This window comes from Lampetra planeri, chromosome 13 (genome assembly GCF_965212315.1).
Source record: "Lampetra planeri chromosome 13, kcLamPlan1.2.h2, whole genome shotgun sequence".
NCBI lineage: Eukaryota > Metazoa > Chordata > Hyperoartia > Petromyzontiformes > Petromyzontidae > Lampetra > Lampetra planeri.
This window is the reverse complement of record NC_136119.1, coordinates 10,039,470-10,061,672: the sequence shown is the minus strand read 5'-3', so window position 1 is coordinate 10,061,672 and position 22,203 is coordinate 10,039,470. Positions and strand designations below refer to the sequence as shown.

Sequence of the window (22,203 nt, the reverse complement as noted above, 5' to 3'; positions counted from 1 at the left end):
ACAACGCACACGTGCATTAGAGACCACTCGGATACATCTCAACAATGTCCCAACTGTAAATCGTGCACTGTGCATGTGCGCACGTATGCACAGTGCGTGCGTGTTTGTATGTATGTTGAATCTCTTTCGCACCGTACGTGGCCAACCGCGCTAATCGGAGGTGCGTGGTTGGTGTTTGGTTGGTGGTTGTGGTGGTGGTCGTGGTGGTTACGGTTGTTGTGGTGGCGGTCGTAGTGGTTGTGGTGGTGGTCGTGGTGGTGGTGTTTGTGTTTAACTTAAAATATACACTCTGGTACCTTGATCAGTCTCACGGCCGTCTTAAGAGCGGTCACCCTGTGGTGTTTGTGATCTCCGAACAGTTTATCGAGCGCCGGGATGGGCTTCTTGCACGTGATGCAGTACACGTCGGGATGCTTCAACTTCCTCTCGGCCTCAGAGCCCGACTCGAGCTCGGCAAGCATCGCGGCGATGTCAAAGTCCTCCGCGTCCATGTACTCCTCAACCTCCTTGTCCATGGCATCGTCAAAGTCCTCGTCCTCCACTGAAATTAGCGAGGCATCCGGGTCCTCGATAGACTCTCCAGCCTCCAGGGAAATGTCATGCTCATACAGTTCCGCAAAGTCCCCTAATCCTCTCTGCGCCTTCCACACTTCAAAGTCAATGCCTTCCTCGGATTGAACCTCTGATCCCAAGCTGGCCTCTCTATCCAGCTCAAGGTGGATCTCATCCATTCTACCTTCAAATGAACCTTCTTCTGCATCCAGCAAATCTGTGACACCTTCGTCCATCTCTTGATCAAACATTTCATCGTCATTTAGGCTAAATGCATGTGTTTCTTCTTGATCCATGACTTCAGTGGGCTCTTCTTTCCACAGGTCTTCCGTAAGTCCAGCGCTGACCGTATCCGCGTCTTCGTTAACGTTCTCGGATGCACGGTCTTTGAATGCTTGGATGCATTCTGGATCCAAGACACCTTCGGCACTCTCGGGGCCGTGATCTTTAAATGCTCCAATTGATTCGTAATCCGAGATATCGAAATGTTCACCTCCGTTTAAATCTTCTTCAAATTCGGTGAAGGTAATTTTTATCTCTTCATCAACACCAAGGGTGACATGCTCCTTAGTGTGCCCAATATTTTCTTGATCCAAGACATCTATGCATTCAACTTCCTCGATGTCTCCGGCAGGCTCTGTGACGAATGCTTTTTTCTCTTCATCCACGTTTGCAGGAGCATGCTGTCTGAGTCTTCCAATGTTATCATGATCCAATTCATCGAACGCCTCAGCTCCCTCGAACTCTGCCGTGAGTTCTGTAATGATTATCTCTCCATCTTCACCAACGTCCCCACCAGGGGCATGCTGTCTGAGTCTTCCAATATTGTCATGATCCAATTCATCGAACGCCTCAGCTCCCTCGAACTCTGCCGTGAGTTCTGTAATGATTATCTCTCCATCTTCACCAACGTCCCCACCAGGGGCATGCTCTTTAAAAACTCCAATATTTTCCTGATCCAAGCCAGCTAGCATCTCAAATTCGTCTAATTCCTCAGCAGGTTCTATCACAAAAGGTTTTATTTCTTCGTTATCGCCCTCTACAGTACTCCATTTAAATGCTCCTATTGATTCATAGTCCATGACCTCAGCGGGTTCACCTTCATGCACATTTTCTATTTCTGTAATCGTTACTTCGTCAACATACTCATCAGGTCTTCCAATTTCCTCTTCATCCAAGGTACCTAAGGACAAGGATTCACGTTCCTCTAAACCTTCTGCAGACTCTGTAACAATAATTTTCGGAACTTTGTCAGCATCATCCAAGATGCCTTCTTTAAATGTGCCCAAATATCTTTGATCCAATATATCTATAGGCTCTTTCATCTGCAAATCTACACGCTTTTCTTCATCAACATTGTCATTGATATGTTCTTTCAATGTCCCTATTGTGTCATGACCCAACATGTGAGGCTCTTCCATCAATTCTGTTGCAGGTTCTGTAAAGACTGCGTGTGTACACTCAGGGACATTCTCTTTCAATGCGGCACACACTTCACTCTCAACAGCATCGCAGGGCCTGATTTTATTGACTCCATCAGGAATTTCCTCCTCGTGTAACGCAGAGACAAACACTGGCAATTCAAGTTGGCCATCATCCCTCGGGTCACTAGGGACAGCCACATCATCAGACACCTGCGTTACAAACGGTTCAGAAGATATAGGTCTATATCCTTCTCCTTGTGTTTGATCATCCACATCGACTGCGGAGGTCTCAGCTTGTATGGGTTCAAAAAGCTGAGTGTGATCGTCCCCACCGTCCCATGGTTGAGGTGTTCCTTCTTGTAGACTGTTGTCAAACTGAGTAGAGATCTCACAAACGCCATCTGTCGGCTTCTCTGTCAGTAGCTCCATCTGTGTGTCCTGTTGTATGGAGACAGGGAATCCTTGTGATCTCATAATTTCAGCCTCTAGATGAGCTTCTTCTCTATCAATTGACTTCTCAAACATTGGCACGCTGATCACGTGCTCTGGTCTGTCACCTGCAATAGGCGCATCGTGCCCCTCGGTGATAACACCTTCGTACAATTCTTTGCCGGATAACTTGTCTGCTGCCTCTCCCTCTTCTTCTTGCAAACTATCTCCAGACTGCTCCACCTCCACCTTCACCTGGCGAGTGATATCATGGAAATTTTCAACCTCAGCGACAGCCTCTTCTGCAGTGTCCATCCCCATAGCATTACCCTCACCCCATGTTACTTCAGATGCATGAATGCACTCACTTGTGAGCGGTTCATCGGGAGGTATGTCACTTGCTTCATGTTGCTCCCCACGTTCTGCAGAAACGTGTGTGCCCATATCCTCGAATGGCTTCACTGCCTGCTGTGCCAATTGAGCTGTGGCCATTTGCTCTGACATTTGCATCTCAGATTCCTTGACAAGAGTTGCAAATGTATCCGCGGCGTTATCTTTTGGGACAGCGTGTTCCCCTGAAACATTTTCCAGTGGATAAACAGATTCTTCATAGCACAGCGGCGCCGTATGCTCAGTCTGCCTCGGAGTGATTGCTCCTGAAATGATCTCCGCCTGGGTTGCCATGGGTTCTTTACTTTCCTCAAGACCTTCGCTATAATCAGCATCGTAGATTGCTTGAGCGTCGGTGCTACTGGTTCCCACAGGGGGGTCGTGGCTGTCAGGCATAGCGTTAAAGCCCCGTTGGCTGTCATCGGGTCTTTTCACACCGCCACCTGTTATTTCATCAGCTGGATGTCTGTCGCTGGTCAGGATATTGGTGTCTGCGCTCCCCCTCTCTTGGTCGCCAGCCGCAGTGATTCTTTCCCAATCGTCAACGTTTTCGTTAACGCCGAAGGCTCCGCGGCATATTGCATCGCGTGCACCCTGTGGAGCCACTTCAGAGACACCGTGGTCTTGTTTTTCTCTAGCAGATGTTTTAGCTAACTGTTGTAAACAAGGAACTTCAGAATTTCCTTGCTCAACGTTAATTTTGGGTGCGTTAAGAGCAACAGATGCAGCTACTTCGTAAGATATATTGGACACACTATCCACTGATTCATCTTTAGCATCCTCATTCACCGTGACTTCTGTTGTGATGCCCACAGCTGTTGCTTGTGATACAGATAGCAAGCTTGGAGTTTCAACCTCCAATTCCTCACATTCAGTAGAAGCCCCACTTGGTATTTGTGACACTGAATCCGTGTCTGCAGGGAGGAATTCATCAGCATGCAAAGCAGGCACATCTGATGCAGTCACGGTTGTTGAAATTCCTACCACTGCACCTTGCTTCACTGTCTCTTCAGCCTTGATGTCATCTTTAGCCTCTCCCTGTTGACCTTTGTCCAATGAAAGGCTGCCGACTTTATTTTCATTGCCAATCAGCCCATCTCTTGGCACGGCAGTGTCAAGAGCGGTCACACTGGTGATCTCTTTAAATTCATGAACGCTGGCATTTTCTGACGGTGTGTTTTCTTTAACCTCGTCGGGTGATTTGAAAGCGCTCTTGATACTAATTGGTTCAGATGAAAGAACCTCTGCAACACTGACCTCCGTTATTTGAGTGAACCCACTAAAAACTTCGTCACCATCACCCACCGCGCCACCATCTCCTGCCACCAGTGTTCCGGGAGTCACGTGACTATCTGCAGCTAGCTCACCAACAGACTCAATGGAAGCTTCAGACAAGGTGGATTTTTGCAGTTGCGTTGCATCTCTCAAGTCATGAGCCAAAGAGACATCCTTTTGCAGTGACATTTCGTGGGCAATCTTCCTCGTCTCCACCAGATCGGCTCGTGTAAAACCCACGTTGGCGGCAGCGGCGGCCGTGGCGAGTAAATCTCCTTTACCGTACTCTTCGGCCAGACGCTGAGCACCAAAGCGGCCGACGCTCTGCTCCAGGTCGCTCTCCTGCGACATGCCAACGCCCTCGTCCGCCGACAAGACGCCCGAAGCGTACCAGCCGGCGGCGGTCTCATCTTCCGATGGCTGATCGCCCGACTCGGATGCCGCCACTCGCCGTGAACCCGGGGCAGCGGCGGCGGTGGAGGCGATGGTTCGGGGCCGTGGAGCGAGCCCCTCGCAGTCCTTGCCCAGCACCACCTCTTTGCCGCTCATGATGAAGATGATGCGACCGGGGGACGCGGCCAGTGGCCGTGACGGCGGCGGTGGCGGCGCCAGCCTCGGCGGTGGGCTGTACACGCCCGACGTGCTGCACCCCGAGGTCCAGGAGGAACGCGAGGAGGAGCGAGGGCCGGGCGCCGTCTCCCACAGAACGGACACGCCGCGGTCTCTGCCTTGGGCGCTCAGCATGGAGAATGACGGGCTCGACACGACCACCTGCACGTGCGGCTGTGCCACCGGGTCCTTCGTCCATGCTCGGAACCTGGGCACAGATCACCCAACACAAGCCGTCATCGTCATCATTATTTACATTTTTGCCAGCATTATTGTTGTTACTTTCATCACCTTGTCATCGTCATCATTAATATTATTCTTATCATTGTCAATGACATTCCCATAACCATTGTCATCACAGTGTCATCATCAGTGTCACTATTCATCAGCAACCATGATCAATCCACCGCTCATCGCATGGAAGATGATGCTGTTTCTGACGCCAATGGACAAATATGGGTAGCCCACAATCATGTTTTTGTCTCTTTTTGTCTGTCAAAATAATTCTAAGCATACACCTCTTCATTTCCCTTTCCACACTTTCAGTTGTTGTACCATGTTCTTTGTTTTAATCAGTGCATACTACCTGCTATGATGTAGGACCCACAAACATGTACATTCACGAATAAAATGGACCAAATACTAAAAATGTCACTATTATTCTTATTGTATTATAATTGTTATCAATGCATCTGTCACAATCGTCATCATCATAACTGTAATCGTTATAATCAGCATCATTGTAGTCTTAAATAAAATAGTGATTAGATGTTTTTAACTATAAACTTTTTTTATTTTACCAGGTAAGGCCCACTGAGCGATATAGCTTTTTTTGAGAAGCAACTTGGCCAAATGATAGCTCAAGGAAAGGGCTTAACACGTGGAAATTCATAGCAGCCAAATGCATACTACAAGATAAATGTAAGTCCTGCATTCCAATAATAATTGCCTTCAGAATTCTGACGGTGAACTGGAATATCAAGAGGATGATATATAAACCTATACTGATAAATCTCCTATTTAAATTATACGTCAATACAAAGGTTTTTCCAATAACACTCAGTCCACTCTCATCAACAAACATATATATCTTGTGCTGCGTTTTCCTCTCCAAGGTTTTCAGCTGAGTGCAACAGTTTTATTTTAGGCAAGTATTTCCTAAGGTCGTTTGCAAGGGCTGAGCACACAGCTTCATATATCACGACAGCCATGGATATTAAATGTTGGACTATGGGGCAGCGATCCATCACACTGGGGTTGGCTGTTGCAGCGTTTACGTCACCACGCCTAAGAATAGCGCGCATCGTCAAGTTAAAGTTTAATTGCACAATGCCCAATTACATAGATGTGCGTGCCACATTGAAAATAGAGCAATCTTGGTGAAAACAAGGTGCATTGAAAAGTTTAAGCTGTCAATAATTTACAGCTCACATAAAATTATACCATTTGTCTCTAACCGTTGTCTGGGATATTATTTCAGTCGGTTAAGCCTTTTCTTAAACTACATTGTGAATGTCACCCTAACCTAAAGGAGAACATGAGCATAAACACCCATTATGTATGCACACATGTAATACCATATTTATTTATGGATTCTGACATTTAGTATCATATATTTGGGTCAGCGATGACAACAGTCTCAGAGACCAAGCCAGCTTGTTTTCATCAAAGCAGCATGCGATATTCAGCAGATGTATGATGCGATGTTATTTATTTAATCATCCTTACATTTTTGGACCAATAGTCAAATCCACCACCTCATACGCTCTTCTCAATGTTACATGATTAAGGTCTCACAATTGTTTGGTAATAAACCATTATGTTGTTTGGCCAGTTATTCCCTTCAATGCAATATTTTATGTAACATTGTAGAGCCATCCTGTACCGTGAGCGTTTTTTAAAGAGGGGGTTATACAAAATAATCGGGAAGGGGGGGGTCTGCAGAGTCAGTTTTAAATAAACTGCATACTTGACTTGACTACAGTATCAATATACATGTTGAACTTCTTTCACACCGTACATAGTCAACCGTGCTGATCGGAGGTGCGGGGGAAAGACAACAAACTAAACACAAAAATAACAGGTCTAAAGGAATGAGTTTTCAATCTGCATAGCTCCAGTGGCTTCCTAATATCAGAAGAGGCGTCCCAGACAGCCGCACAAGCGCATCTGAAAGCGCGTGATGCTTCCAGTAGCAGGGCTCTGTCCCATCAAGTGCCTCTGAAGTTGCAGGCCTCTTGTAGGTAAATAGTATAGTGCACTGTGCTCTAAAAGACATTACACAGTAGATTTACTGGCCGTAATTTATCAAATGGATGTTACCCGATAAAGGCCACACATCTGCTTTATGACAACTATTTAAAGCCGTAATGTGCTTTTACTGTGCGTTATAGTCATTAAGATGTAATTCATGGACACATTGCTTACGAAATTGTAAGTTTTGGCTGAATATATACAGTCGTTTTGAGAACCCAAATGACTTTAGCTTAATGATACTACCAGCAGCAACAACAACAAAAAGCATGGAATCATATATTTTGACATAAATCAACACCGTGCATAAATTCAGATAGCCGAAATAAAATGCAAGTTAAGTAGACATGGTTAGGAATATTCCCAAAGGTGCAATTTCTTACCCTTCGGTCATTTCTCGAAGATCCTTGTCATCCAAAAAGTTCTCCTGGTAAGAACTGTCAGGAGACATTACTTCACGAGAGAATCCAGGGACAGAGTTTATTCCATGCCGCGTATCCATCTTCGGGTTCATTTTTGCGGCCATCATGTTCACTTCACAAATCTTTAACTGCAAGCCCACTCCTACTTGTGTTTCGACGGTCTACACAAATTAAAATTTGAAGGTCAGGAGCTAAAGCGTTGTTACCATTGCCCCGCGCGGAGATGACACGCGCGCCGTGGTGGGAGACGCGGTAGTGAAGCGCAACTCCACCACGGATATAGTTAGCCACCCACGACAGGCACCGGGAGACAAGTGGCATCTGGCAAACCCATTGCGCTTTGCCAGAACTATGTGCGCTACGGCATGCCAACGCTGGCCACGTGACTGACAGAGTTACCGCCATCGGTGTCAAATAACGGCCAGGGCGAGAAAGTTTACGAAGTCAACGTAGAGCACACAGGCCACTGTGTATCACTGCTCCGAAGGGGCTTGTGAATTAAGGTGATTTATGGGGACTAAATTACTTTAACGTGTGCACACACTTGCTAAGTCTTTGCCGGTCCTCCATTTTCACGTGAACTTTCGAAAGAACAGCAAATTCTTCTCCCTGTAGGAATGGTAGGCTTTCAGCAATTCCATGCCACTCATTAAATAAGGGAGTGTGTTCCCCTTACTGTATCCAAATCAGCAGCAGTACTCATCTCAATTGTTGGTAGAGTACTGGAATTCCACATGCCCATCGCAGGGAATTGTTTCTCCATAAAGCAATCACTGTGTACCACGAGATGTTAATTTATAAATTAGGCAGATCATTGCGCACTTGAGAATTGAACGACAGGAATACACTCTAATAAAGTAACACAATGAGATTGTGGTATTGTTAAATCACTACAATAAACTGCCACGGACAAGATTTTTCTCAAGATTCATGGAGATTCCTACACATTCGTAATTTTGCCAGAAATGCTTATGGGACTTCACTGATTTTAAAGCACTCTTAAAAAAACTGTTTAAAGTGTATTAATAATCTCCTATTGGGATTTGGAATAACATTATACTTTACTTGCGTGCTTAAGATTGCCTTTAGATTTCTGCTGTAATATTCTGCAGAGTTGTGGCGCAGTGGTCCGCGCACTGCACTACGAAGCCGGCAACCTGAGTTTGATTCCCACTCACGGCTACCTTAAGTGACAGGTGACATCTGTACTGATCCTGGTGAAGTATGGTCAAACAACTTTCATGACAAACATGTCATGGTGAGGGCTTCATCCAGCAGTGGATTGGCAAAGGGTGTTCTAAATATATGCTGGGCTTGGTTGCAGTATCAGCTTATCACATTATTTTGGATGGTACCAATGCCCTTAAAGGAAAGTATAAATGCTGTGCTCCAAAATATTCGCTACTGTATCTGTGGGAACGATAAGAAACCAATGGTGTAATTTGTGTGTTGTCGTGTGTGGCGTGTATTGTCGTGTGCCATGCACTGTAGTGTGTGCTCTGTGTGATTGCTTTATATGATCTCGCCGTGCCGTTATTGATTTTGGGCATGATGTTCAGTTACGAGACACGTAAGAATGATTAAGCCGTGCTGTTTGATCAGTTTTGTTCTGCAAAGAAATAGAATCGTGTTTCACAACCAAGCAATTACTATATATTTTTGGCTACTAAAAATCACTTCCTATACAAAATTGTTTATAGATTGTAGACAATGTACTGTGAAATACACACACACTGTATGCACAGGAAGCATTAACGAACGACAAGGGTAGGCCCTTATCCAGGATTGACATTATTATTATTTAACTTTCCGGTGTCAATAAAAGGTGTACAACTTTGTGGTCAAGTTGACACTGGTCGTATAAAAACACTGACCCACCACGATTGGAGTGCGGAATTTACAATGCCGGTGCATGTCATCCCATTGCCCATTTAAGCAAATGGGACTGTTAAGACTTCAAATTGTATGACATCCCTCTTACGAACTACACTTGCCTAAAGGGTTTCTCACCTTTAAATGCGATTGTCTAATCGTGCACTGTATGCTGAATACAACATACTGGGCAAAGAGTTCATATGGGGCGTAAATGTTCTCCCTGTTTGGATATATTGGTAAAAATACAGGCGCTGTGGTATTGGGTATGCTGTGTAGTGTATGTATTCGGTTTATGCACAGTTAGTTCATTATCCCTTGATGTGGATGATGAGAGCTGAATCTCTCATGCAAAATATATATATCATGTTCAAACTTTATGTGTTTTTTATTCCTAATGCTACAGTTCCACGAATGTCAAAATCACGTTTTCATAGTTTTCATACGAATGTGGAAGCTTAGAAGTAAACCCGTGCAAAAATAGCAAGTTTATAACATTTAAAACGCCTTTCTTCAACGAGTGTTGTTTTGCCAGTCAATGTTGACTGGAGCACGTCTAAAATTAGCAAATGGTTTTGTATGCCAACTATTAATCAGCTAATCTCCTGCCCCCCGCCACCCTGGCTACTTTACACTTACCCTTATCTGAACTATTAATCAGCTAACCCCCCCCCCCCAAAACCATATTTCCATTTTGAAAATAAAACATGCTTCAAATCGCTTTAAACTAGTCATTGTAGTGCGTATTTAATGTGGCGCTGCACTCTGATGTTGTAGGAGAAAACATTTATTAAAAAGTCTATTTAATTAAGTGGAACGTGTTGTCTATATTTATTTAAAGTTGCGCATTTTGATGTGACGTCACATTTCTCACCCCCCCCCCCTCGTCACACACCGTCAGAAATATCTGACCCCCCCCTAGGTGCGTGACGTCATTTATGGACGGCCCCTTTTCTTTTTTGGCATACAAAAAATAATACAAAATATATTAACTGATTATTTCATAAAAATATTTTCCAGCTTTTTAAATAATGAGATCAAATGAAACAATTTCAAAGGAAGAACATGCTAAGACGGATATATAAACAAGCAGCTAGCAAATTCAGATACAGTACTGATGAGGTACACACAATTCAAGTGCTGTATCATCAAAGGGATTCGACTGGAGAAAGAGCGAGTCAAAGACCGTGGTGTAGGGAGAGCAGATTATGGTTACACTGGTAGGAACCTCCTGGTTACACCAGCCCACAGGGGATTATTGTGTCCGTCGTGCAGGGAGGGGCTGGGTGGGGAGGGAGGGGCTGGGTGGGGAGGGGAGGGTGGGGAGGGGCTGGGTGGCGAGGGGAGGGGCTGGGTGGGGAGGGTGGGGAGGGGCTGGGTGGGGAGGGTGGGGCTGGGTGGGGGGTGGGAGGGGTGAGGCTGGGTGGGGAGGGGCTGGTCACCCCGTGGTGCCCTTATAAAACTCAACGTTTAACCTACTCACGCCGGCTTGTGACCGCCCTCACAGTCGGCCATATATGCGGAATACACCACGCCGCCGTTGACCCTGGCCATTGACCGAGCAACCCAACGTTCCTACCAGCTCCCTCCGCAGGAATGTGTTTGAGAATGATGGGGGAGGGAGAAGGTTTGTATCTGCTGGATGATGTAATGAGCTAATGGGAAGAAGGGTTGGAACAGAGTGACAATGTACTCAAGTTATGTGACGAGTGCAAGACTGGTAGAACGAACCCTGCTATTATGTCCTCTATGCTGTAATCGCTCCATACAATGGCCAGAATCACATTTGTTGAATTTGGTGAAACCACTAAGAAAGCCTGTTCTCTTAGAACACGAGAGAGCCCGATGATATCACCACATGTATATCGTTCCTATGATCACTGTTACATTGTTTTTATAGCTTTATTTTGGTGATTTTGAAAACGTTTTGGTTTAGCCATGTTTGTTTGTTGTTAGCCTGATAACTTTAATCTACATTGTCTTATGGTTGTTATTGTTTGACTTGCATCCCACTGGGATTTTTGCACACAGCGTTGAAATACGGTGTTTTTCTGGAAGACTTTGCTGTTTTTTCCAGGATTTTTCTGTTCGAGTGTAGTCACTTTAAGATGTTTCTTGTTCATGTTTTTGTTTTGTTGCGGTTGCACCCGAGTCAAGAGCCGCATGGCTCACAGGGTTATACCTAATACATGAAACTGAAACATACGTACAGATATGCAATTTATAGAATTGTATTTTCTTCAACCAAGAGCCCAGTGAGATCACCGTAGTTCTTATTCGTCTGATGTGTCCCCGCTTAACTTTACAGAGGCTGTCCAGATGCTGGCAAATATTGCCAATTTGTACCCAGATGTGATTAGAAGCTTCACTTACACCGCCTTCCGCTGGCTATTTCAACTGAGTGCCTTGTTCTCAATGTAACCAAGCAGGCTTCCCTTGCGTTTTACATACACACAGTGTAACAATAAATGTATTTTAATCAAATGTGAAATTATCCATTGACATACGCCAATACGGAACTGCATATGGGGAAGTACACGCAAAACACACGTCTGAGGTCTAATCCAGAATAATAAAGGGTCACACTTAAACTTGAAAATGCAACTCAACATTCAAGAGGGTTAAATTTCGATTTAAAGCTTTTGTGACTGCAGGGATTCATCTTCTTGGTTCTTTCGGTAAAGTCACGTGACTTTACCGAAAGAACCAAGACGATTCAAGAGGGTGTGAAACTTTAACACTCGGCGGGAGTTGTTCTAGATACCACAGTGCCCTTTTGTTGACGTGTCGACTTTGTCAAGAGAGAGCGTTGCGACTGATGCTCGTGATTTGAAGTTTTCGTGACTGCAGGGATCCATACTCTTTGGTTCTTTCGGTAAAGTCACGTAGGTAGAAAATAAAATCAATCACGAGAGATAGAGAGGGGGTGTGGGGTAGGGCGAGCAAGGAGAGCAAGGCAACATGCCGGGGGGGAGGGGGAAAGTGGGAGGCTGAAGAAACTGGAGATGTGGATATGAAGGCAACGCCATGAAGCAGTTCAGACGAATACTCTAAAATGACATCACTCCAACATGCTAGTGTCCATATTCTTAGGTTTTTTCGGTAAAATCACGTGACTTTACCGAAAAAACCTAAGAATATGAATCCTTGCAGTCACGAAAGCCTCAAATCTAGAATTGATGCTTGTGTCCCTCAAGCTGATGCGTCGATTAATCGATACGTGCTCAATTCGATTATTTAATCACCACCGCGCGCAGTGCACAACGAGTCGTGCTTGTGAGAACACACGATATGTGACCCATCTACTGTAATAAAAACGCTCAACACATTCCTCAATAATTATGTTTAATGAGCCACTTCGTTGAGCTGTAATTAGTCGCTTCTGAAAAAAATAAGCTAAAAGCTCAGTTGGGCTTTACCTATTCATATTCTCAGGTTTTTTTCGGTAAAGTCACGTAGGTAAAAACATTAAAATTAATGAAAGTAAAATAAAACAAAACAAAAATAAAATTCACGACGTTTCGGAGGCAACACAAGTCTCCGTCATCAGGTGGGACCGTCACAGCCGAATTAGCTGCATCAAGTGAAGCAATGATTCAAGATGTAATCCCTTATAAGCAAGTTGAAGGGAGGTGGAGAGGGGGGGGGAGCTTATCAGGCTGTGGTAGCCAATGAATGGAAACGTATCGGAAGGGAGGAGGAGCGGTGATCAAAGACTGCACGCAGTGCTCAACACAATGAATGGAGACGCGCCGGGACGGAGGGCGAGCGGTGATCAAAGACATCACGTAGTGCTCAACACAATGAATGGAAACGTGGCGAGCGGTGATCAAAGAACAATGAAGAGATTACTGTTAAACACTGTGGATGTTAACACTCGGTGAAGTAAATTAAAATAGTGCCTGTCAGATAAGATGGTCCAAAAAGTGTAATTAAGTCTTTACCTGGTAACAATTTTTTGTTTTATTTGTATTTACTTTTAAAGTTATTTGTTTACATTTTCTATACTTTTTTGCATTGTTTGTTGTTGTAACGTTCTAACCCCGTGCTCCTACAGGACATCTGTGATCAAGAGCTTTATAGCTCATCGGATTCCATCTTGCAGTATAAATAAAGATGCTGATTCACTTCACCCACGGTTCATGAGGGACTCTTTCAAACGACGGCAACGTCACCCGCGCGTGCCGTCAATATTCGGCAGGCGCGCGTGACGTCATCCCCCAAAGCTTTTGTGACGTCTCCGCGATCGCCGATTGGTTGCACCTTGTCCCCCCACTCACTCACTCCCGCGTTGCCCCTTTCGCGCGTCATCGTGTCCACTCTCCCGCGCGCGCGTGACGTCATTCCCCCTTCCCGCGCGCGAACCCAACGTCATTATCGCTCCCGCGCTCGCGTGACGTTAATCCCCCTTCCCGTGCGCGAGTCCGACGTCATTCTCGCTCCCGCGGACGGGCGTTACGTCATTCTCGCTCCCCCGCGCGCGCGTGATGTCATTCTAGCGGAAGCTTCCGCGCGTACATGACGTCAAGCGTGGGGTGTGGGTGGGGGGAAGGTATTTTGGTAATGGCGCTTCCGCTCGTCGCGCGCCGCGTCCGGTGAACGGCTGCGCTCCGCCATTAGCGCGCGCTCGCAAATCCGCGGCGGTTCTGGCAGCAAAAGAAAAAAGAATTCGCCGCGTTCGCAAAGTTGTACGAAACGAGCGACGACAACAACAACAACGGGCGTTCGTTTTAAAAACAACAACAACCGGTCACGAATAACAACTAATAATCCGTAACAAAGATGAGCGTGGACGCGTACGGGCCGAGCTCGCAGAGCCTCACGTTCCTCGACACGGAAGAGGGCGAACTCATCGGCGCGGACACGCAGGCCACCGACTTCGACTACACGGACTTCACGCTGCCCTCGCAGAGCCAGGGAGGTCCCAGCCAGGGCGGGCAGCTCGACGCGCCGCCGCACGGACAGGTGTGGACGCACCGGTTGACGGGGTTTTTGTTGTTGTTGTGCCCGTTGTGGAGTTATTTGCGTTTAGGCCTGAGCGCAAGCCTCGGTGTTGCCTAGCGGGGCTGCCCGCTGAGGCGCGTGTGGCGACCGCAAGTCCCACACGCGGCTTCGCGGTGCCGGCCGAGCGGCGTGGGTGGTTGCGTGGGTTGTACGTCGGGAGTTTAGAATGTGATTAATGTTAATGTCATTGGGTGTTTCTTTAGAGAGTGTGTTTTGGTGTCTGTGGCTTGCTGGTTAACTGTTTCGTGGGATGTTGAACAAAGTTGACTGAAGTGGAATATCACAGTCGTGACGTACTCGTGTGTGTGGACATGCACGTGGCAGAATTGGTTTAATCTTTTTACGATTTGTCACCCTACGGGGCACAGAAAGACAAGTACGTATGACTCTACACGAGGCGGAAAAGATGACGGATGAATTCGACAATACGAGCAAAGATGGTTAATGTTACATCGCAGGGTCGTGGGTTTTGGGGAGGCCTCAAAGAGTGTCTCTCGACCATAGCTCTTGAAGACATTAAAGACCAAACGGATTGGATGTACAGAGTGCAATGGAGATATTAGATGAAAGACAATCGATTTCCTTTTTTTATCGAATCGTGATGTGTCAATCGTGGCAATCCGGGCCACTGTGCATTATTACATGCGTAGTCCACATTTTCACGCGTCATATGGCTTACAGTTGGTTACAGTTCGTGATTAAAAAATATATATAACGCTTACACTAATAAAGACATTGCGTATTAACATGATTTCTAATTAAAAGTTAGATAATTTATTCAACAAAAAATTACATTTTTTGCTTTAGTAATTTAAGGGGTTTTTTTCGCGTAAATGGGGTTGGGAAACTCTTTAGAACCTACCTAAGACCAGGACATTTTACGTAATTTATTTTTCCCGAATACGTTTACGACAAATTGAGAAGTAAATTTTACTTGCAAAAAAAAGGAAGGATATTCTAAAATATCCGGAAATTGTATGAATAATTGCGCAATACATTGTTAAATATACCCTTTTCGAATTACTGCCTAAGACGCGCGCACGACTTTTTGAAAGTCTTAATATTGATATCGTATTCTCGTAATGAATGAGTCCACTCAATAACAAATGTGCGCTAATTATTATGTATATAAGGCTCAAACTTGATTTGAAGCTTTCGTGACTGCAGGAATTACTCTTTGGTTCTATTGCTATCGAAACGTCGTATTCTATTAATTTGTTTTCTTTCTACGTGACTTTACCGAAAGAACCAAAGGCTCTTTGGAATAACAGTCATTTTAACACGCAGGCTTTCGCGACAAATATGATTAATAATGCGTTTTTTATTCGATCGTGTGAGTATAAATGTGTCGTAACCCTCCACCACCCGACAAAGCCAGTAAGGGATTTGTCACGTCAACAAAACGCGCCAATTAGTAACTACAGCCCACCGGTGTGTTGTAGAATAAATCCACAACATATACAATTTGATTACGACTTTTCGCTGCTAAATTACATCCAGTATAATCTGGCGATTTGCCAAACGCCATACTCAAATTGTAAATGTTGTGGATTTCCTCTCCAACACACCGTTTACGTGACAAACCTTACTGGCTGTATGGAATAACAGCGTTTGACGTTTTTTGCTACATTGGCTTATACTCAAGCATAGATCCCGAACATCAGCCGGTAACTGGTCCCGAGTCTAAGGTGCCGGAGACCTCTACACTCTTGCTAAGCCGTGTCGCAGAACTGTTGTACGCAGGTTCCCATAGGCTGCAGATCTTTAACGGCTTCTGTCTTGATCCGGTGAGGCTTGACGCACACTGCTCGGCAGGATAGGATGGGGAGCGGATTGATTTAAACGCACTCTTGGTTGGTGACGAATCGGCTTAGTCTGTAAACCAAAGGCAACTAGGCTTCTTGACAATACAGCGGACAACTGCGTATCGATTTTATAAAAACATGTTCTCCAATTAAGGGACATTCATATATATACAAAAAAACCACAACCCGTTGACATTTGGTTTTACGTTATTATGAATAACCATGTCATTGGTATTGCTGGGAAGGAGTGAGGGTTATTTCGGCAGGTTGCAGCTGTCATGAGTAAAGTTGTAAATTGTGTCGTCTTGCCAGGTACCGTACACGTTTCTCATGAATTCGTTGACATTTTCGTGCTATAAGCCCAGTGCTTAAGTGCACCTTTTTCCGTGTTACAATCTTAATAATAAACAAAATTCATGTCAAGATGTAAAGAGTTATTTAGGTCCCTGAAAGTACATGTGTGTAAATTGGATACGAATGAATGAATGCCTTTTGTGCTTGTACGCATGCGGTTACCTTGCTTAAATACGCAGTCAAAATGTGATTTTGTTACATATGTATGCCAACACTGCCTGTTCACAACGACTGTACCGATGATATTGTAATCTAAATATTACAACTTTGTTGCCGTATTTTGAGTTCAGTTTTTTTGTTGGCCTTTAGAGGATCAGGTGTCAATATGCACGAAAGGAATACATTTGGAACAAGTGATCCCATCGTTGCCCAGCACACACCACACGTATTGCGGTCGTCATATTTTTAAGCGGGTTTATTGAGCACCCACTGCACGCGTTCACTTGACGAAGTCTACGAAGGGAGATGTATCACGCGTTGTTAATATGCCGTGTGCGTCGGCTGTATACAGATGTTGCTCTCTACGATCTCATTTTAGTTGAATGGACCAGATGGGGCCCTCGCGAATGGGATGGATGAGGCGGTGGCAAAAGCGACTCAGTCTCTGGCCGAGCTCAACTTTGAAGAAGACGAGGAAGATGCTTATTACTCAAAGGACCTCCCATCGCATGCCTGCAGGTAGGCGTTTGTCGCTTCCGCCGGGTGGTTTTAGAGGAAATACATTCTTGTGGAATTAAGGGAGGTCCACTATAAATAACTTTTAAGGACACTGCATTTGCAAATTGCAGTGTTTCGATATTTTGTTGTACCATATGGGTTTTCCTCAAACTAGCACATCTAATTATGTAATTTTAACTGCAGAAGCCTTAAACAAGTTATATTTATTATTTAAAGTACATTTTTATTTTATTTGTCAGTTGTTTACATGGCAATGGTTAAATTTCGATTTAAAGCTTTCGTGACTGCAGGGATTCATCTTCTTGGTTCTTTCGGTAAAGTCACGTAGAAGGGAAGTAATAAAATAATAAAAATGTTTTATTATGTTTTATTTTTATTATTTTATTACTTCCCTTCTACGTGACTTTACCGAAAGAACCAAGAAGATGGCAATGGTTATTTTGTTTAATGCTATTTTAGCAGTACACCTGTTGCATGGTATTTTAAACATATTGTTTTCATTTAAACTGATTATGTTAAAATGAGTATAACTTGTTTTCTTTAATAGATATGTTAATTGCTGAAATATGGTCATTTTTTTTCTTTTGCAGTTACTGTGGAATTCACGATCCCAATTGCGTGGTGTATTGTAATTCCAGCAAAAAGTGGTTTTGCAACGGCCGTGGGAACACATCCGGAAGGTGGGACAGATGTATTACTTGTAATGTTTAAGCTAATTTTATAATCAAAGCAAATGTTTACAAATCAGACAGCATTTCCTGATTATTTTCCATTTGGCTAAACAATGTCAATTATAATACAGCAGCTTAAGTCCACTTACCCTGTGGTGCAAAGTTAATAATGTTATAGATATGACATTTGAATTCATTTCTTGTAATTAGTGAAGGAATTTGGTGATGTATGTTGAGTCCATTCGTAAGTTGAAAAATGCGCGAACCAACATCTTTTTTGCCCCATGTGCAATAACAATCTTTTTATAAATACAATCTGACAATGATATAAGTTTACTTGACTTTTAAAACGTACCTATTATGCTGGTCCGGCCAAACCAGTTTGATCTCAAAATGTCAGGTATATGACAAATTATAACTGGGCACTTAAAAAAGCACTGTACCACGCGGAATAAATTCACGAAAAAATGTAAGCGACCGCGTACATTCACAGAAGCAGCTCATGTCTCCCCTGGAGATGTACGTAAAACCATGTTTACGTTGTAAATGTTTAAAAGGAGATTCAGTCTACATCGTACATGTTAGAATGTGTAACACAAAATAGACTTGCATTTGGTCCACAAACATTTTAACAGGTGTAACTATCAATGTTATTCCTACTATTTTTGTATCGGTTTCCAATGGCATTATTTTGGAAAAAAATGTTCTGGGAATTGATTGAAAAGCTGCTGCCTATTGTGGGGTTACTTAAAGCCTCGGATGACTTATGTTCCATTGTAGTGTTTCAATTGAACACTGATTACGGATGTTGAAGTTTGTTACTGGGTAGCTTATTCTCCCATTATTATTTGTGGTAGCATGTTAAATATTTCACGAGTTATCTTCATGTCTCACACATGGTCCTTGAAATCAAAGGATGATGTTGCAAGAGGGATGCAATGACATTGTGTGCATGCATACATTTGATTACATTTTATATATAAATGGGAAATGAGACTAGGTAGTGTTTAGCTGTGACATGTAATATGTAGTATAGTAGACATCTCAGTTCAATACATTCTTTGGGTCTTTCGGTAAAGTCACGTAGATAGGTTCAAAGAAAATAACAAAAAACTACGACGTTTCGATCACAACACAAGTGATCGTCATCGGGAGGAAAAATAGGGGGAAAGCTGCTGAGATAGACTGTTTTAAAGGTTTAAAATGGGTGTAGCCCAAGGGTCATCAACAAAGTGGGTGGGGCTAGTGATGAGAAATTACCATGTTAATATTCGATCGGAGAGCGGCCTCCACTACGAGGGCGCTGAAGTGGAATTTTTGGATCGGAAGAATTCATGCTTGTCACAATAAATAATTTAAAAACCTAACGAAGGTTAAATAAATTAATCCACCACACCGTTGTGAATAACCAAAGGGTACGAAATTTTCAATATTGCCTACCAACCAGTTTACATATAAAATAAATTACCCATGTACTGTACAATGGGAAAATGCTGTGAAATAAGCCGATGTGAAACACATGCCCACATTAGTATATTCAAATTCTATGGGTCTTTAGGGAAAGCCATGTAGATAGAAAAATAATAAAAATATCCCGACGTTTCGATTGCAACACCAGCAATCGTGAAGACTGAAGACGATTGCTTGTGTTGCGATGGAAATGTGATAATTTTATTATTTTTCTATCTATGTGGCTTTACCGAAAGAACCATAGAATATGTACTGCTGCAGTCACGAATACTTTAAGTCAAGATTTAGAAAATTCAATTTTACAGTTGCAAAATACTGGAGCCTCGAAAGGGCACTGCAGATGGAAACAGAAAATCAATCGCCTATAAAGCACATTCAGTACGTAAAACATAAGAAAATAGTGGACGAAACAACGTATTTAACTTAAATCTTGACTTAAAGCTTTCATTTCACACGACTATCCTCCTTTATCACCCCTTCCCCTAACCTCATTGTACAAAATGTATGCAGGTAGGACGATAAAGATGTACAATTCGTTTATATACCCGTGTTTTTTTGTTAATATATTTTTTTCTTCCCGCAGCCACATCGTGAACCATCTTGTGCGTGCCAAGTGCAAGGAGGTAACACTGCACAAGGATGGGGCGCTTGGTGAGACTGTGCTGGAGTGTTACAATTGTGGCTGCCGCAACGTTTTCCTGCTGGGTTTCATCCCTGCCAAGGCTGACTCGGTCGTGGTGCTGCTGTGCCGGTACGCTTCCCACTACGTACGGAATACAAAAGTTTCTTGTATTGCGCCGTTTACAATATTGACCAGCAGCACATCACATTTCTGTTATTAATTATGAGTTTAAAAATAAAAGCCAGGTGGAAAAGATACGATTTTGTGAAGTTTCTAACGTTATTGGAAATAGTTGATTCATTTTCACCTTGATAATGTGACTGCAAATGCATTTATTACTGCAGTATTTCCACTGGTTCACCACGCTCTTGGCACCTGTTGCAGTTCAGTATGCCTACAAATACAACCATATGCATAGCATGCATTGCAACGATTTATCACTTGAAACTTTCGTGACTGTAGGAATTCATATTCTTAGTTCTTTCGGTAAAGTCCGCCTGAAGACCGCTTGTGTTGCGATCGAAACGTTGTGTTTTTTTGCTTTGAATTTCAATTTATTCATTAATGAAAAAAATTCTATCTACGTGACTTTACCTTTTAGAACCAAGAATATCACGATTTATAATTTTAGTTTTACGTTAGCATGTTTCTTGGTAATAGCGAGTGATGGGTGTGCCGTTTGTATTTGTGTCGATTTATCAATGAGCATTGGTCTTAACTTGACCATTCACATATGATGCTCTGCAATGATTGGTTAACACGCAGTAGACATGCATGAGCAAAACCTGGTTTGGTCTTTTATTTTGCATCACTTGTTTATGCAAGGCATGATCCTGGTTTACGTAACATGTTCACTGTATTGCACTTTTTGCACTCGCCATCATTTACATCGGAAGCGGTGTCGTAGTCATGTTTTTCGATGGAACACAACCAAAACATGTTCCAGCTTAGGCTCCTTTTCCAATGCTTTGTTGACACATTTCAACTTGTTCTCAGCACCCATGGACTCTGCCCAGATTTTGATAGCAATGTTTCATTTCTGTACCCAATAAGTAAACGGCTAATATTTTTGTTAAGATTCAATTGCAATGCACGACAGTTAAGGGCATACTTTGTTTTTTTGCCCACTGCGATTGTCCACGTGAGTCTTTGCACAATGCGAGCTTCACAACCCATTTTGCAGGGAGAGACACAACACCGGGTGAAATCCTTTCTGGTGAATATCAAAAAGGATCAGTATTGCAGGGATTAAAATGGAATGTAGTTTGTACTGTGACACAATAGGCTTACACTGTACTGACATCCATGTTAAAATGAATTGTGTATCTATTCTGTGGTGGTGTTAAGCTGGCAGTGACTGAACACATTTGTTTGACAACAGTGGTAGTTGGGAAATATATGACACTCATTGTGAAACAGATTTGTTTTGCTCGGAATACTGTGGCCGGCTACACCCACACTTTATCACAGTAACATAACTTTAGAACAATTGATAAAGCTTAGCTCATGAAGGACTGGTAGTAACTATTAATTTACAAAGAAAAACGTGTACATTTAATTACATATTTTTCTTCTCTAAGTGCAACAACAAAGAGTAATGAATACTCATTCAAGTTTTTTTATTTGCAGTCGATGCCTGTTGCTAATGATGGTACTGATGCGTAAAATTTTGTCTTCAAATATGTATTATGTCTAATTGTGATATTGCTATTTAAGACCAAAGCATTCATGCTTTTTTTTCAAATGGTCTTCTTAAGGTAGTACTTTTTTGGATAAATATCTTAACATTTTACATGTCATATTCCTTTATTTTTATGTTTATGATGACTAATATTTACATTATCAGCAAATAATTTCACGTGGAAACCTAATGAGTCCTTTAATACTGCACACCACTATTTTTTTTTATTTGCTCATAGTTGCACTGCAATTAAAATCATGGCTGTCTTTCACAACATGAAACAATGAGCATGGGCAATTTCCCATAGGAATTTTGCATTGTTTAACGAAGTGTGTTTATGTGTGCTTGAAATCTTCGATTTTTATTCCACATCATTTGAATGGTTCATATGATTTGTGCATTCTCATTGTTTTTTGAGCCGTAATTTTTTTTTCCTGGTTAATGGTTTTTGATGTATAATTCAAATATGGAATGTCCTCACTGTCAAATTTTTTTGGGATAATTGTTAGGCAGGTCGTGGGGAGCATTTTTGCCATGCAGTATACATGAGTTATGCGAGCTAACATAAGCGTTCCCCAAGCGGAGGTGTGTGGGTAGAATTTATTGCTGCAGCATACCCTTGTACGCTGCAAATCTGTATTTTAAAAAACCCTAAACTCGCATTTGTGTACGGTTACTATGGTTGCAATTTC

At 43.1% G+C, this 22,203-nt stretch overlaps 2 protein-coding genes across 4 annotated transcripts in view; one reads left to right on the top strand and one right to left on the bottom strand.

Annotated features, from left to right (window-relative positions):
• Positions 1-7,639, bottom strand: part of LOC144722155 (uncharacterized) — a 31,293-nt gene extending 23,654 nt beyond the window's left edge. The window contains exons 1-2 of the mRNA XM_078600329.1: positions 7,316-7,639; positions 297-4,887 (exon numbers count right to left, since the gene is read on the bottom strand). Of these exons, the coding sequence (XP_078456455.1) occupies positions 297-4,887; positions 7,316-7,461 (4,737 nt within the window). The 5' untranslated portion in view covers positions 7,462-7,639. The remainder of the gene's footprint in view (positions 1-296; positions 4,888-7,315) is intronic.
• A 6,131-nt stretch (positions 7,640-13,770) lies between these two features.
• The window catches only part of UPF1 (UPF1 RNA helicase and ATPase), a 31,265-nt gene continuing 22,832 nt past the window's right edge, over positions 13,771-22,203 (top strand). For 2 of the 3 annotated variants that reach the window (XM_078600133.1, XM_078600135.1), the window contains exons 1-4: positions 13,772-14,191; positions 16,928-17,067; positions 17,658-17,747; positions 19,792-19,959. In XM_078600133.1, the coding sequence (XP_078456259.1) occupies positions 14,009-14,191; positions 16,928-17,067; positions 17,658-17,747; positions 19,792-19,959 (581 nt within the window). In that variant the 5' untranslated portion in view covers positions 13,772-14,008. Of the gene's footprint in view, positions 14,192-16,927; positions 17,068-17,657; positions 17,748-19,791; positions 19,960-22,203 lie in introns of all 3 variants that reach the window. The other variant, XM_078600134.1, reaches the window with a different exon arrangement.